The sequence below is a fragment of the Equus asinus genome, chromosome 3, assembly GCF_041296235.1.
Source record: "Equus asinus isolate D_3611 breed Donkey chromosome 3, EquAss-T2T_v2, whole genome shotgun sequence".
Lineage (NCBI taxonomy): Eukaryota > Metazoa > Chordata > Mammalia > Perissodactyla > Equidae > Equus > Equus asinus.
This window is the reverse complement of record NC_091792.1, coordinates 37,021,465-37,033,700: the sequence shown is the minus strand read 5'-3', so window position 1 is coordinate 37,033,700 and position 12,236 is coordinate 37,021,465. Positions and strand designations below refer to the sequence as shown.

The 12,236-nt window shown below is 37.0% G+C and overlaps 1 protein-coding gene across 1 annotated transcript in view; it reads left to right on the top strand.

Annotated features, from left to right (window-relative positions):
- IQCM (IQ motif containing M) overlaps nt 1-11,954 on the top strand; it is a 421,264-nt gene extending 409,310 nt beyond the window's left edge. The window contains exon 13 of the mRNA XM_070504871.1: nt 11,193-11,954. Within this exon, the coding sequence (XP_070360972.1) occupies nt 11,193-11,296 (104 nt within the window). The 3' untranslated portion in view covers nt 11,297-11,954. The remainder of the gene's footprint in view (nt 1-11,192) is intronic.
- The last annotated feature ends 282 nt before the right edge of the window (nt 11,955-12,236 follow it).

The window sequence follows — 12,236 nt, the reverse complement described above, 5'->3', positions numbered from 1 at the left end:
TGAATGATTTAAAATTCTTCCGTTCAAACAATAGTCATGTCAGATAAACTTGGATCTCTGAGAATGTGAGAATGTATGCATTGCTGTGGAATGTGCACTTAAGCAAGTTTTTGTCGTTGTTGTTTTTAATTATTGGTTCAGACTAATTATAATATTTTTTTTAAGTTGGGAAATTCATGAGAAGTATCAAATGGAGAAAAGGACTTGGTCATGGTTAGAACATACCATTAAATCTCGAAGGATGGCCATCATTGGAAACAGAAAATGTTAAGTGTGGATCTGGAAAGCTTAGAACTGGGACTTTTCATGAACTCAGCTCTGCAAAAGTATTTCTGGGATGGACTTACTTAGAAATAATTGCTGGAATTTATTTGTTCAGTTCTTGTGCATATTTGAGAAAGAGAAAAATGCTGGATTTTCAGCCTGAAAATTAACTTCTATGATCTGTTAGCAATAGTAGCATGAATCTTGGAGAATCAGGAACAATTGGATCATGTTTGCATGGCAGCTTTATGTGGTAAGGATGTATTGGCTAATCTTGGTTTTCATCACAAAATCAGAGACCCATCTGAGTTGTTGCTAGTGACACCAACACAATCTGAGGGGATAAAAGAAGTGATTCCATCAGTCTCTGGCATGATGGAGCTTGGAAAGCTAGGTACTCTTGGAAACAGAAGCACTGCAGGCGTGCCTCAGCTCTTTGGAGGTGGGTACTTATTAAATGAGGTCCTGGTTGGTGGAGATAAGTGGGTTCTCCTGTCTGATCAGAGGATACTCAGAGCCAGCCTTGGTCTCACATTGGAGATTAATCTTTATTATTTGCTTCCACTGTGGCAAAGTCAGTGTAACTGTTACATGTTTCTCAGGGAAGGGACAAGTGCCTAGACGCAGAGCATTTTGGTAGTAGGATGTGGCCCCACATTTGCTTAGATATGACAAAGAGTGACATCTAGTGGTAAAGTATAACTGTGATCATATTTACCCTATAAATATATCCAGTTCTAAGCCTGCCCACGGATGTGTATCCTGAATGGAAAGGAATTATATACTTACTTTAATAAATATGCTTACTCAGAAGTTGCCATTGCTTAACTTCAAGGTCTGGGAGAAGGAAATCTGAGGCACTCTGCCAGACTGAGTCTTCACATTTCCAGAGTCATGCTCAGAATTTAACTTGGGTATGTATGTGGACAGGGCAGGTAGTGTGGAAAACTAGTAAGAAAGGAGGAAGCATTGTGTTTTTCAGTGATCTTCACATCAGAATGTAGGCAATGAGTGGTAAATTCAGCATATCTATACAGGAAAATGTTAGAGGAAACAATCTAGTGGTCCATTGGAAGAGAGATGTTTGCTTGTCTCAAAGGTGCATTCCCATAGCAAGCATACTATTTTAAAACAACAACAACAATATATGCAGTAAATAAATAAATAAATATCTGCTAGGGCAGATGCTGATAAACTAATCTCCATCTCAGTGGAGGGACAAAAAGAAGAGAAGAGGAATAATAGATATAATTTACTAATAAGTTATAATGCCTTAAATCTAAATCAAGTACTTGATGTATATTTTGTTGTTAAATTCCTATAGTATTCTTTTGGAGTAGGTACTGTTATCTTCATTTTACAGAAAAACTGCAAGCTCATCTTTTCTAAGATCACAAAGGTGTTAAGTTAGAAGCGCCAGTATATGAATTCTGGTCTTTCTGATCCCAAAGCCCATGCTCTTAGCTCTGTGCTAAAAATGTCACAAGAATTTTTATCTCTTCCTGGTGAGATATTGACCATCCTGCTTTAAAAGTTTGTCCATTAAGTGTCCTTATCTGAATCCCATTAAGATCAATTGGATTTCAATTAGAGCTCAATAGATTATAACACAAATGGTTTGAATCTTCTTTGCTCTTGTCCATTGTGAACATATACTGGAACAGTTTAATTTGCTTGTGATGGTTTCTTCAAAGAGGCAATTTAGAAATTTCAGTCTTCACTCTGCTGTTGTCCTCATGTAGATTAAAATGAATAATGAAGAACTTGTTGGCTATTTCCTAGTAGATTATTGTAGTAATACCATACTACTTTAGCAGTTGTGAGTATCAAGTACTTGGAAAAAAGTAAGTTGTCTCAGCCATCTCTTAAAGGATGATACACTAAGGCCAAACACATTCTGTTCCAAATATAAGGATGATACCATATTAAGAATTAAGAATTCTATTGCTATAGTTTAGTATATCAACAATTTTAGGGAGAAAAATCGTATGATAACATCAACAGATACTAAAAGAAGCAGTTGAGAAAATTCAACAAGCAGTCTAAATAAATAGATAAGTGAATAAATATATGATTCTGAAAGGAAATCTAGAGAACTACATATTCAAGCTAAGAGGAAAGATACTCAATAAAGAATATAAAAGGGAAGAAAAATGATTTTGGTTTTATAAAAACTTCAAAACTTCACTATGAGAAATTACCATAAATTTATTTACAAAATTGATTTGGAGTAAAATTGCATTTTAGAAGACAATGGTTTAATGCAATGAGCTATTTAAAATTGAGAACAGGGGTGTAAATATAATAGCAAAATAGACAAAAGATATAGAGAAACCATTCACGAAACAAAAATCCAGCAGCTATTGAATATGCAAAGATGCTCAGAGTCACTAGCAGATGAGGAAACTCAGAGGATTAGCAGCTCTTCAATTGGCCAAAATTAAAACAAAGCAAAATAAAATAGTACCTGCTATTGCTGGCTGGGCTGTGAGCAAAGAAGTACTGTCACAGATTGCTGGTAGACATGTGTATTTCATAGGTTTTTAGAAATCACCTTGGCAATATCAATTAGAATTAAAAATGTGTGTACTTTCCACTCTGCACTCCATCTTGGGAATCCATCACATGGAAATAAAAGCACTACTAATTAAATAAGCAGGCTCATCTTAGCATTATTTTTATTTGGGAAAACTGAGGAACAAAATAAACCTTAATCTATAGAGGAATATTATGGTCCATTCATATCACAGAATACTGTGTACCACTTAATGAATGAGAGCTATACTAGTTAACTGGGAGGGATTTCCATGAATTCTTCTTCAGTGGAGAAAGGAAAATTTGCATAATATGATGTCAGTTTGTAAAACAAAAATAAGCATTATCCAATTTATTTATTGAGCACTCATTTATCTTCAAGACACCGTCCTAGAGATTAGTGCAGTGAGACAACAAAGTGAATTACTGATATCTTGAAGATATAGGACAGACGTACAAAAAGGAAAACAATAACATAATGTAACACAGACCTGCTTTAAAACTGAGTGATATCAATAGTGCTATGGTTTCCAATGAGTTGTTATAAAAGGTTATGCAATGTGGATCTCGATCCATATGTGGATCAAGAATTGCCTATAGTCCAATGAAACATGTCACTGAGAGGAATCTTAGTTTCTTATAATGATAATAATGATGGCAACAGGTATTGGTGGAAAGAGAAATTGAGATGATGTAAGTAAAGCACGCAACACAGTGCCTGGCACAGAATAAATGTATGTTAAATGGCAGCTTATTATTCTCATTATTATTGTTTTTGAAATAGTGAAGTTATGCATTTTTTTAAGATTGGCACCTGAACTAACAACCGTTGCCAATATGTTTTTTATTTCTCCCCAAAGCCCCCCAGTACATAGTTGTACACTCTAGTTGTGAGTGCCTCTGGTTGTGCTATGCAGGACGCCGCCTCAGCATGGCCTGATGAGCGGTGCCATGTCCGCGCCATGAAACCTGGTTATGCATTTTTTGAAAGACTATCACAGAGGTGAAGCGCCCTTCTCATCACATCATATCGGCAGGAATATGCTACTGACATGACTTATCCCTGGTGGTATTAACCTTGATCACCTGGCCAAGGTAGTGTTTGTCAGATTTTTTCATTCACTATAAGTTACTTTCCCTCGACATACCTTCTGCAATCTATTTTTTGAAAGCACATGACTAAATCCAGCTCACACTTGAGGATTGGAGGAGGGGAATTAAACATTTCCTCCTAGAGGTGGAAGGATCAACATAAATTATTAAGAATTCTTATGTAATAAAGATTCCCCCCATTTATTTATTAGATATTTATTTACCTCAGTATGTACTCATTTATATTTCCTTTATACTTTTAGTTATAATCTAATACTATGTTATCTTGTTGTTGCTGTTGCTCAAATTGTTCCAGCTTAGGACATTGGGAGCTTTTTCTGGTTGGCTCTGAGTCCCTTTGACATTCCTCTATCCTTTTGTCTTTTGAGTGCTTCCTTACTTTCTGGTACTACAAGATTCTGCAGACTCTTCTTGCATTATCCTTACTCCAGCCCTAGAACCAGCCATTTCTCCAAGGAGTCTTGGTTCTTTCTATTGGAGAATAGTCTTTAGAAAACAAAATCTGGGCACTGCATGTGCTCGTTTCTACTGAGGTGTCACTGTTTCCAGGCTCTCTCAGTGGATGGGAAATATATATATGAATACTAACTCATGTTTGTAAACATAGTTATAATTATTTCTGTATCTATCCATTTGTGTCCATCCATCTGTATTTTGTCTTTAGGCTCCAGTTTCCAGGCTAAACATTGTTTTCTGAAGTTACTTAGGTCAGCTCCTTTTTCCCCACCCTCTTCAGTGAGCTGATATCACTTTTGATGAAACTTGTATTTCCTGGGTGCAGAGTAAGTAGCGTTTCAGACTCAAGTCTTCACATAGAAAATATTTCCCTATTAGTAATCAGACTGACATCTTTCATCTCAATATTCTATAAGATGAATTTCTCACTTTTGTGTTTTTATGCTGCTCTGATTCTTTATATATGCTGTCTAATTTCATCCTTTATTCTTACTTACTCTGTGACAGGCACCCATTTATCACAGGCTTGTTCTCTCACTTCCTTTCATCTTGTGAAGGACATCATCAATGTGTTCTTTTCTTCCAGCTGGCCACCTGTGGTGTAAATCATGCCACCTGTACCTTGGGAACCGTTCGTTGGCATCCAGTCCTAATATCTGCCATGGCTCCAGTAGTGAAGTGCATATACTCTGTTCTCTCCCTAGCTTGATCTTAGGCCTCCTCCAGTCAGGCTCTTCAGAATTCCCATGCCTGCTTTGGAAGCTCTGCAATCTCAGTAGCTCTCCTCCCACCACATTGGGCTACAGTTTTTCCTGAATGGCTGCAGAACCATCACATGGACACTGCCCACAGCTGTTGCTGCAGCATCATATTGGCTATATGCCTTCTTCAAAGGGATTGCAGCCCTTTCAACAAAACTCCTTTACTCCTGGATTTTCCATAAGCTATGTGTGCTTTCTATGGTTGAGGTTTCCCTTTTTCTATTCCCTCAGGGGAGGTACAAGGGGATAGGGTGTCTGACACTTTCTCAAGAGCCCAGCAATATCTCCTCCTTTATTCCTTCATCAGTCTGCTAGTCCAATTCTAGTTCCTTCTAAGTGGGAAGGCTTTCTCATGTCATCACACATTCTCTCTTACAATATGGCTCCACATGTTAAATTCTTCAGATTCTGGTTTCTTGGATCCCCAAAATGCTATACATTCTAAGCTAAGCTGTACTCTTCCAGGCGACAGCCTTCCCTTTCAAAGTACTGTTTTCACTTTGTGTTTTAAAACCTCCCTCTTGAAATGCAGTTGTCTTCTTTGTTCTAGAATTTTTCTGCTGGAGAGCAGTGCATATATGGAATGTCACAAAATTATTCACTTCATTTCAAATAGCTATGTTTACTAAACAGCTATATGCTTTCCATTATTTACAGATTGCAAAAGAGGAAGCTAACTGCTTAAAAACACAAGAATGGAATATTTATTAGCTATTTACAATTTTTTCCTTGTTTCAAAATTGAGAAGCATCAGAAATGAGGTGAATTTTTTTTCAGTCACCCTCAAGGAAGCCATTTCTATTGCCTGAACGGCGGTGTCAGGAGCCAGGAGCAGTGAGGAATGGGAGGCAAACCTGTACTATTTCAAAACAGTAGCTAACTACATACACACATGTATATGTAGAGATACATATAGTCACAGAAATAGTCACACATAGAATTCTCCACCTACTCTTATGCAATCTCTAGTCTCTTTGAAAGTGATTCCCATAACTGCAGTTATTTCTAGGAATTCTCCCAGGATATCTCACATGTGCTCATAAATACACCACTCTACGCTGCAACATAGAATTCCCTATTTCCCTGCCCACCCCCAGCCCTTTGCAGTGCTATCTGCTACTGTCACTCTGAAGCACAGGAAGCCTGGTGAAGGTGTCTTACTGCTGCTGCTGCCGCTGCCACCAGCACCAGTCCAGGCATCCTGGACTGATTCCAAACTGGTCTAAGTCAACCTGCTGAATGGAAAAGCCCCTCTCCTGACCTTTGTACCACAGTTGCCTCAATCTCAGAGTGCTGACACCCTGTGCTCTCAGCATCCCGAGGGCATGGTGTAGGAAAACAGCTTTTTCAGCTCCATCGTTTTCTCACTGGGACCTTCCTCTTCTGAAGTTATAGGCCAGAGTCTCCCTGGCGGGGTGGGACAGTGGCAAACAAGAGAGTGGAGGGTCAAAGCAAAATCATCTTAGCAAGAGGCAGCTCAGAGTACATAAAATCACCCCGTCCCTGCCAACTGCCACTGTCTTATTGGACCAAGATGAAAATACTCAGCAAATTCTTCTCACATTAAGAGTTTTTCTCCGAGATTTCTTGGTCTTTCTTTGCAAGCGGTCCCTAGAGGATTTGTTGTGCCAGTGTTCTGGACATACCCCTGTTTAAAACCCTAGGGTGAACGAAATGTAGGTTCAGACTTGGATCCCTGCTATAGACTAGCATCAGGTGTAACTACTTAAATATGTCCTTAATTGTTTGTGATCCAGGAGTATATTTTTGCTTTATACTGACTGATAATCTTCTGGTGGGCAGGGCTGTGATACTGTGTTAAGGAGGTGCTTTCATTTTTTTTAACTAAATTTCTATGAGTAACATAAAATTGCAAGTTTTTGCTTTTTCTGGCTTGTGGATTAGGAGATGGACACTGAGAAAGGTCTCAGCCAGTGCCCCTTACGTCACCCCATAGCACTTACTGTGAACCTGAACAAATAGGACTCCGTAGATACCCAATGACCTAAAAGTGTTTTATTTTTTACACAATCCATGTTCATTTTCCTTCGTAGTTGCTCTAAAAAGATTCATTTTGAAGCATTCACAAGAAGTAGCCAACAGTGTAGAATAATACATATCCTTGAGGAGGTCAGAGAAATTGCATGAAAAATCATAAAATAGACTTGTGAACGTGAAAATCTGGAGATGATTTAAAAGAAAACAAAGGTTAAAAACATACTTTGAACCTTTGAGAAAAACTTAGTATCCTTTTTCTGAAAACACAGGTTATAAAGTACACATTAAACATATTATCTATTTTATTTAACTGTTTTCCCAATTGAAATAATCTCTTCAGATTATTGAAGTATAAACAAAAATATCTACCTCCTGATTATGTATTCATTATCTACAATAAAGGTGACTTTCTGCCATACAGTCCAATCTAGAAACTTGAAAATCTCTAATGTTGTTATTTTTACATGAATAATATCTTCTGTTGAAAATATGGTTAAGCAAAAAGAACTAAAGCTAAATTATAATTCCACAAACTATTAATATTTTGGCATGTAATACTGTGCTTGTTTATCTATGCATATAACTTTAAAAAAACTGTATTATAGATACTGCTTTATAACCCACTTTGCCATTTACAACTGCATTCTAAAATGTAGGGGTTTAATAAAGTCTGATTCTATGACATGTGTTAAAGGTCTTGGTGGAAGTTGCTTTCCTCTAAAGAGGTTTTTCCATTGTTCTTGGGGTCCAACAAACTCTAAATATATTTGAGATATTTTGTACCACACAGATGACATGAACTGGAACACCAAACCAAAAGCCAGCTTTGGGGCACTGCTTTATCCACCCAGCCTCTTGGAAACAGGAAAGTTTCCTTGCTGTCCCTTTCTTGGACATTTCTCTCTTCTCTTCTCTTCTCTTCTCTTCTCTTCTCTTCTCTTCTTTCTCTTTTGTTTTTTACATCATTACACCTACTCTGAGGGTACAGCCCTCTGGGGCCCCAGCCCTCAATTGTGGTCTCATGCTGAAATCCCCATTTTGGGTGGACCCTATGCTTTACCTCCTGTCCCCATTCCCCTCACAAGGCTGAAGTTCAGATATACGGGGCCCAGCAGAAAATCAGACCAAAACAATTGGCTTTGGCATTCAAATATCCACCAATATTACTGATTTTACTTTGTTTTGGCTTCTGCATTTTCTTGCTTCTCTGCCAGCTTGGAGTGAGGTTAAAATACATTTAATATTTTATTCAAGATTGACTTGTTCTAATAAAAAGGATTGTCTTCTGAATCTGTTCTGTCATATGACGAAAATGAAGGTCAAGAATATTTACTTTAAAAGATTAAAAATTTACTATGTATACTTACATTTTTATTCTTCCTAAAATTAAATGATCCATTATTTAATTGCAATATTTCTGAAATAGCAGATTATACAATATAGGATTCTGCTCTCAGTCTCACTTCTGATCACCAACTAAGATTCTGGTCACCAATCCCAGTGTGTGGGGTTTTTCCCCACCTACCAACAAGCAATTCTCAGACACCAGTTGGGTGTCCTACAATTTAACTCAATTCTGATACTTTCTACTCGGAGATGGCATCAGATCCCACGGGTTAAGGGCTCAATCCCAGGAGACTGCCCTCCACTTCAGCTGCCAATCACAAGTAGTAGGTGATCAGGTTACTCACAGCTTCTGTCCAACTTGGCTACAAATCGGAGGTTTCCATGACGCCCTCCTCGGGTTCGATTAATTTGCTAGAGCAGCTCACAGAACTCAGGAAACACTTACTTACGTTTACCAGTTTATTAAAGGATGTGATAAAGGATACAGATGAACAGCCAGATGAAGAGATACATAAGGTGAGGTCTGGGAGGATCTTGAACACAGGAACTTCTGTCTCTGTAGAGTTGGGGTGTGTCACCTTTCCAGTATATGGATGTGTTCATTCACCTGGAAGCTCTCCAAACCCTGTACTATTGTGATTTTTATGGAGGCTTCCTCAATTAGGCATGATGACTTTGAACTCTATCTCTAGGCCCTCTCCCTTCTCTAGAGAAGTGAAGCTGAAAGTTCCAAGCTTCTAACTATGGCTTAGTGTTTCTGGTGACCAGCCCTCATCCAGGAGCCATCCAGATCTCATCATCTTCATTAGAACAAAAGATGTTCCTAGTGCTCTTATCACTTAGGAACTTACAAGGGAAGGGTTTCAGGAGACCTGTGTCAGCGATGGGGTCAAAGACCAAACATTACAACAAGAGCTTAGACAAGTGCTCCTATCACTTAGGAAATTACAAGGGTTTTAGGAGCTCTATGCCAGGAACTGGAGGCAGAGACCAATATGTGTATTTTCTGTCTCACACAATTGTTAGTGACATTTCTTTATAAAGCCTACATATAATGTCATAGTGTAAATAATAATAATAATACAGCAACTACATTTTGAATATTTATGAAGTATCAGATATATTTCTTTTTAACTAATAAACTTTGTTTATTTGGGGTTTTTTTAGGAGTTTTAGGTTTACAGAAATGTTGGTGAAAGGTGCAGAATGTTCCCACATACCCCCTCACCTGCAGCCCCCTCCTCCCATTCTCTACTATTAACACCTTACATTAGTGTGAGATATTTGTTATAATTGATGAGGCAATATTAACACATCATTATCACACATATATCTTTTGATATATGTTTTTTGGATCCTTTCAACAACCAGATAAGATAGATATTATCTCCATTTCAAAAATCAGGAAACTAAGATTGAGTATTAAATCTAGATTCACTCACAAATGTGTAAGAACAAGAGCTTGGATCATTACATTCACTTTTCCTTCCATTTTACCTACTTTGAGTAATCCTGCATTTCAACTATCTTCTGTCTGATGAAATGTATAGTTGATATTGCATATTATCAAAAAATTCTTAGTAGGAAATAATTTTATCTTGAGATCTCATCTTCAGAACCAACATGCATATTTTGTTTAGATTAGGATACCAATTGGTTATTGCCTTTCCTTATGATCTCACTTGCAATGATAATTACTATTGTTAATTATTTTATAAATACTCTGAATGTAGTCTAATTTAGTTTTGTTATTATAAGCCTTACTCTCTGTCTAATGACAATATAGATAAACATAAAAACAGCAACAATGCCTTGCTTCTTCTTTTACAATAGAAATCATTCATTCTCTTTTAGTAATACGGATTGTTCTTCTCATAACTTTAACTATTTTGTGTGTGTGTGTGTGTGTGTATGTGTGTGAGGAAGATTGGCCCTAAGCTAACATCTGTTGCCAATCCTCCTCCTTTTGCTTGGGGAAGATTGTCACTGAGCTAAGATCTGTGCCAATCTTCCTCTATTTTATGTGGGATGCTGCCACAGCATGGCTTGATGAGCAGTGCTATGTCTGTGCCTGTGATCAGAACCTGTGAACCCCAGGCCACTGAAGCAGAGCACACAAACTTAACCACTATACCACCAGGCCGGCCCCAACTTCAACTATTTTTTGGTAGTTGGTTATGTTTTTGTTGAATAATAATAATGTCTTAAAAGGCAAAAAATATGCTACTCTTTCTATATATTAACATTATGTATAATGGTGGCCACGGTAAATTTATGGCTTTTATTTCATATTTGACAAGTCATTTTATGCATAAAGATGGATCAAGTACAAGAAATCTATAGAAATAGTGGTTTATATCTATTTGAACATCAGTATCAGAATTGATTATATTGTAATGCAAAAAATTTCAATATTTATCTTATGGTCAATATATTTTGCATCTAATTTATTTCAAGTATGCACTATATTGGTGAAATCCAGGTTCTGCCATCCCTTCTCTCACCTCTTTGGTCCAACAGTAACTCTTGCCGAGTCTCTTGGCATGCTATATAATATAATACAATACACCTGAAGGAAATGTGCCCAAGTCCAATCTTTTGTATGTTCTAGTACAACCATAATAGATTGCCTGTAATATTTTGTGATTTCAGAAGCATGATACATTCTGTCATAGCAATTGAAAATTTATTAATATAATTATATATTTTGTTTTACAGTGAGTGGACACCCAATACTCAAAAGAGCTAACATCCGGATTGTTGGGAAGATAGTGTCCAGATCTATAAGAGAAAGGAAAATGAGACAACATTATTTATCGTGAGAAGTAGAATAATGCTTTCAATTCAATATTGTTACCTTAAGAGTTGAAGCTGTCTACCCAAAGAGGTTAACATTAGTCATGGATTAATTCTGTATCAACTGGATAAAAGGATAAGCGTCTTTGCCTATCCAAAGAAGGACTTTGACAAGTTAGTCTATAATTTTGAAATATCTTTGGATGAGCCATTCATTGGATCTTTTTTGGTAAAAAATATCTGTTTTATCATAATGAAGTTGAAACCACATAGTGTCAACTATGCCCTTCACTGGACTTAAATTTGTTTTGTTCCATTACCAATAAATGCCATAGAAAAACTTTAAGATCCTTATTTCTAAAAACTGACTTAAGTTTTTTGGAAATAGTTTCTCAAAACATCTTTTAAACTATATGATTTTTATTAGTGTAGTCATAGTATTATTTTCCCATATTCTCATTGCTCGTTCTGAAGTGAAAAACTGAGAGTCAATAAACTATTCCTGAGTTACCTCCCTCCCCCCCTCTAAATAGGGGTTGGAGAAACAAGTGAAGTAGCAATAGTTGAAGTGCTGTGCTTAGCACAGAGACTAAAGATGAGTAGAGGTGGAAGCTACATGACAAGTGTCGATATTTTCAGTTCTTATCCCTGATCTATTATTTCTGTAATTGACTCTTTGGTTTGAAAAAGAAATCTCTCTCAGGCTACTTCGTGCAATGGAGTTTACTGTAGAATACATGTGGAAGTTATTAGAGTAGAAATTAGAGAAGCATTTTTCTTTATTTAATTGCTTCAAAAAGCTGTAAAATGCATAGTTAAAAAGAAGAAGAAAAAAGTCACACATGAGTTGAGTCCCAGCTTGGTAAAACATCAGCAGCCTGCTCCATTTTATAGCATTGTTAGGATAAAAATTTGGTGAGAGTTCTGCCACCACTATTCCCCAAAATTGGGAGCAAAAGCATAGAG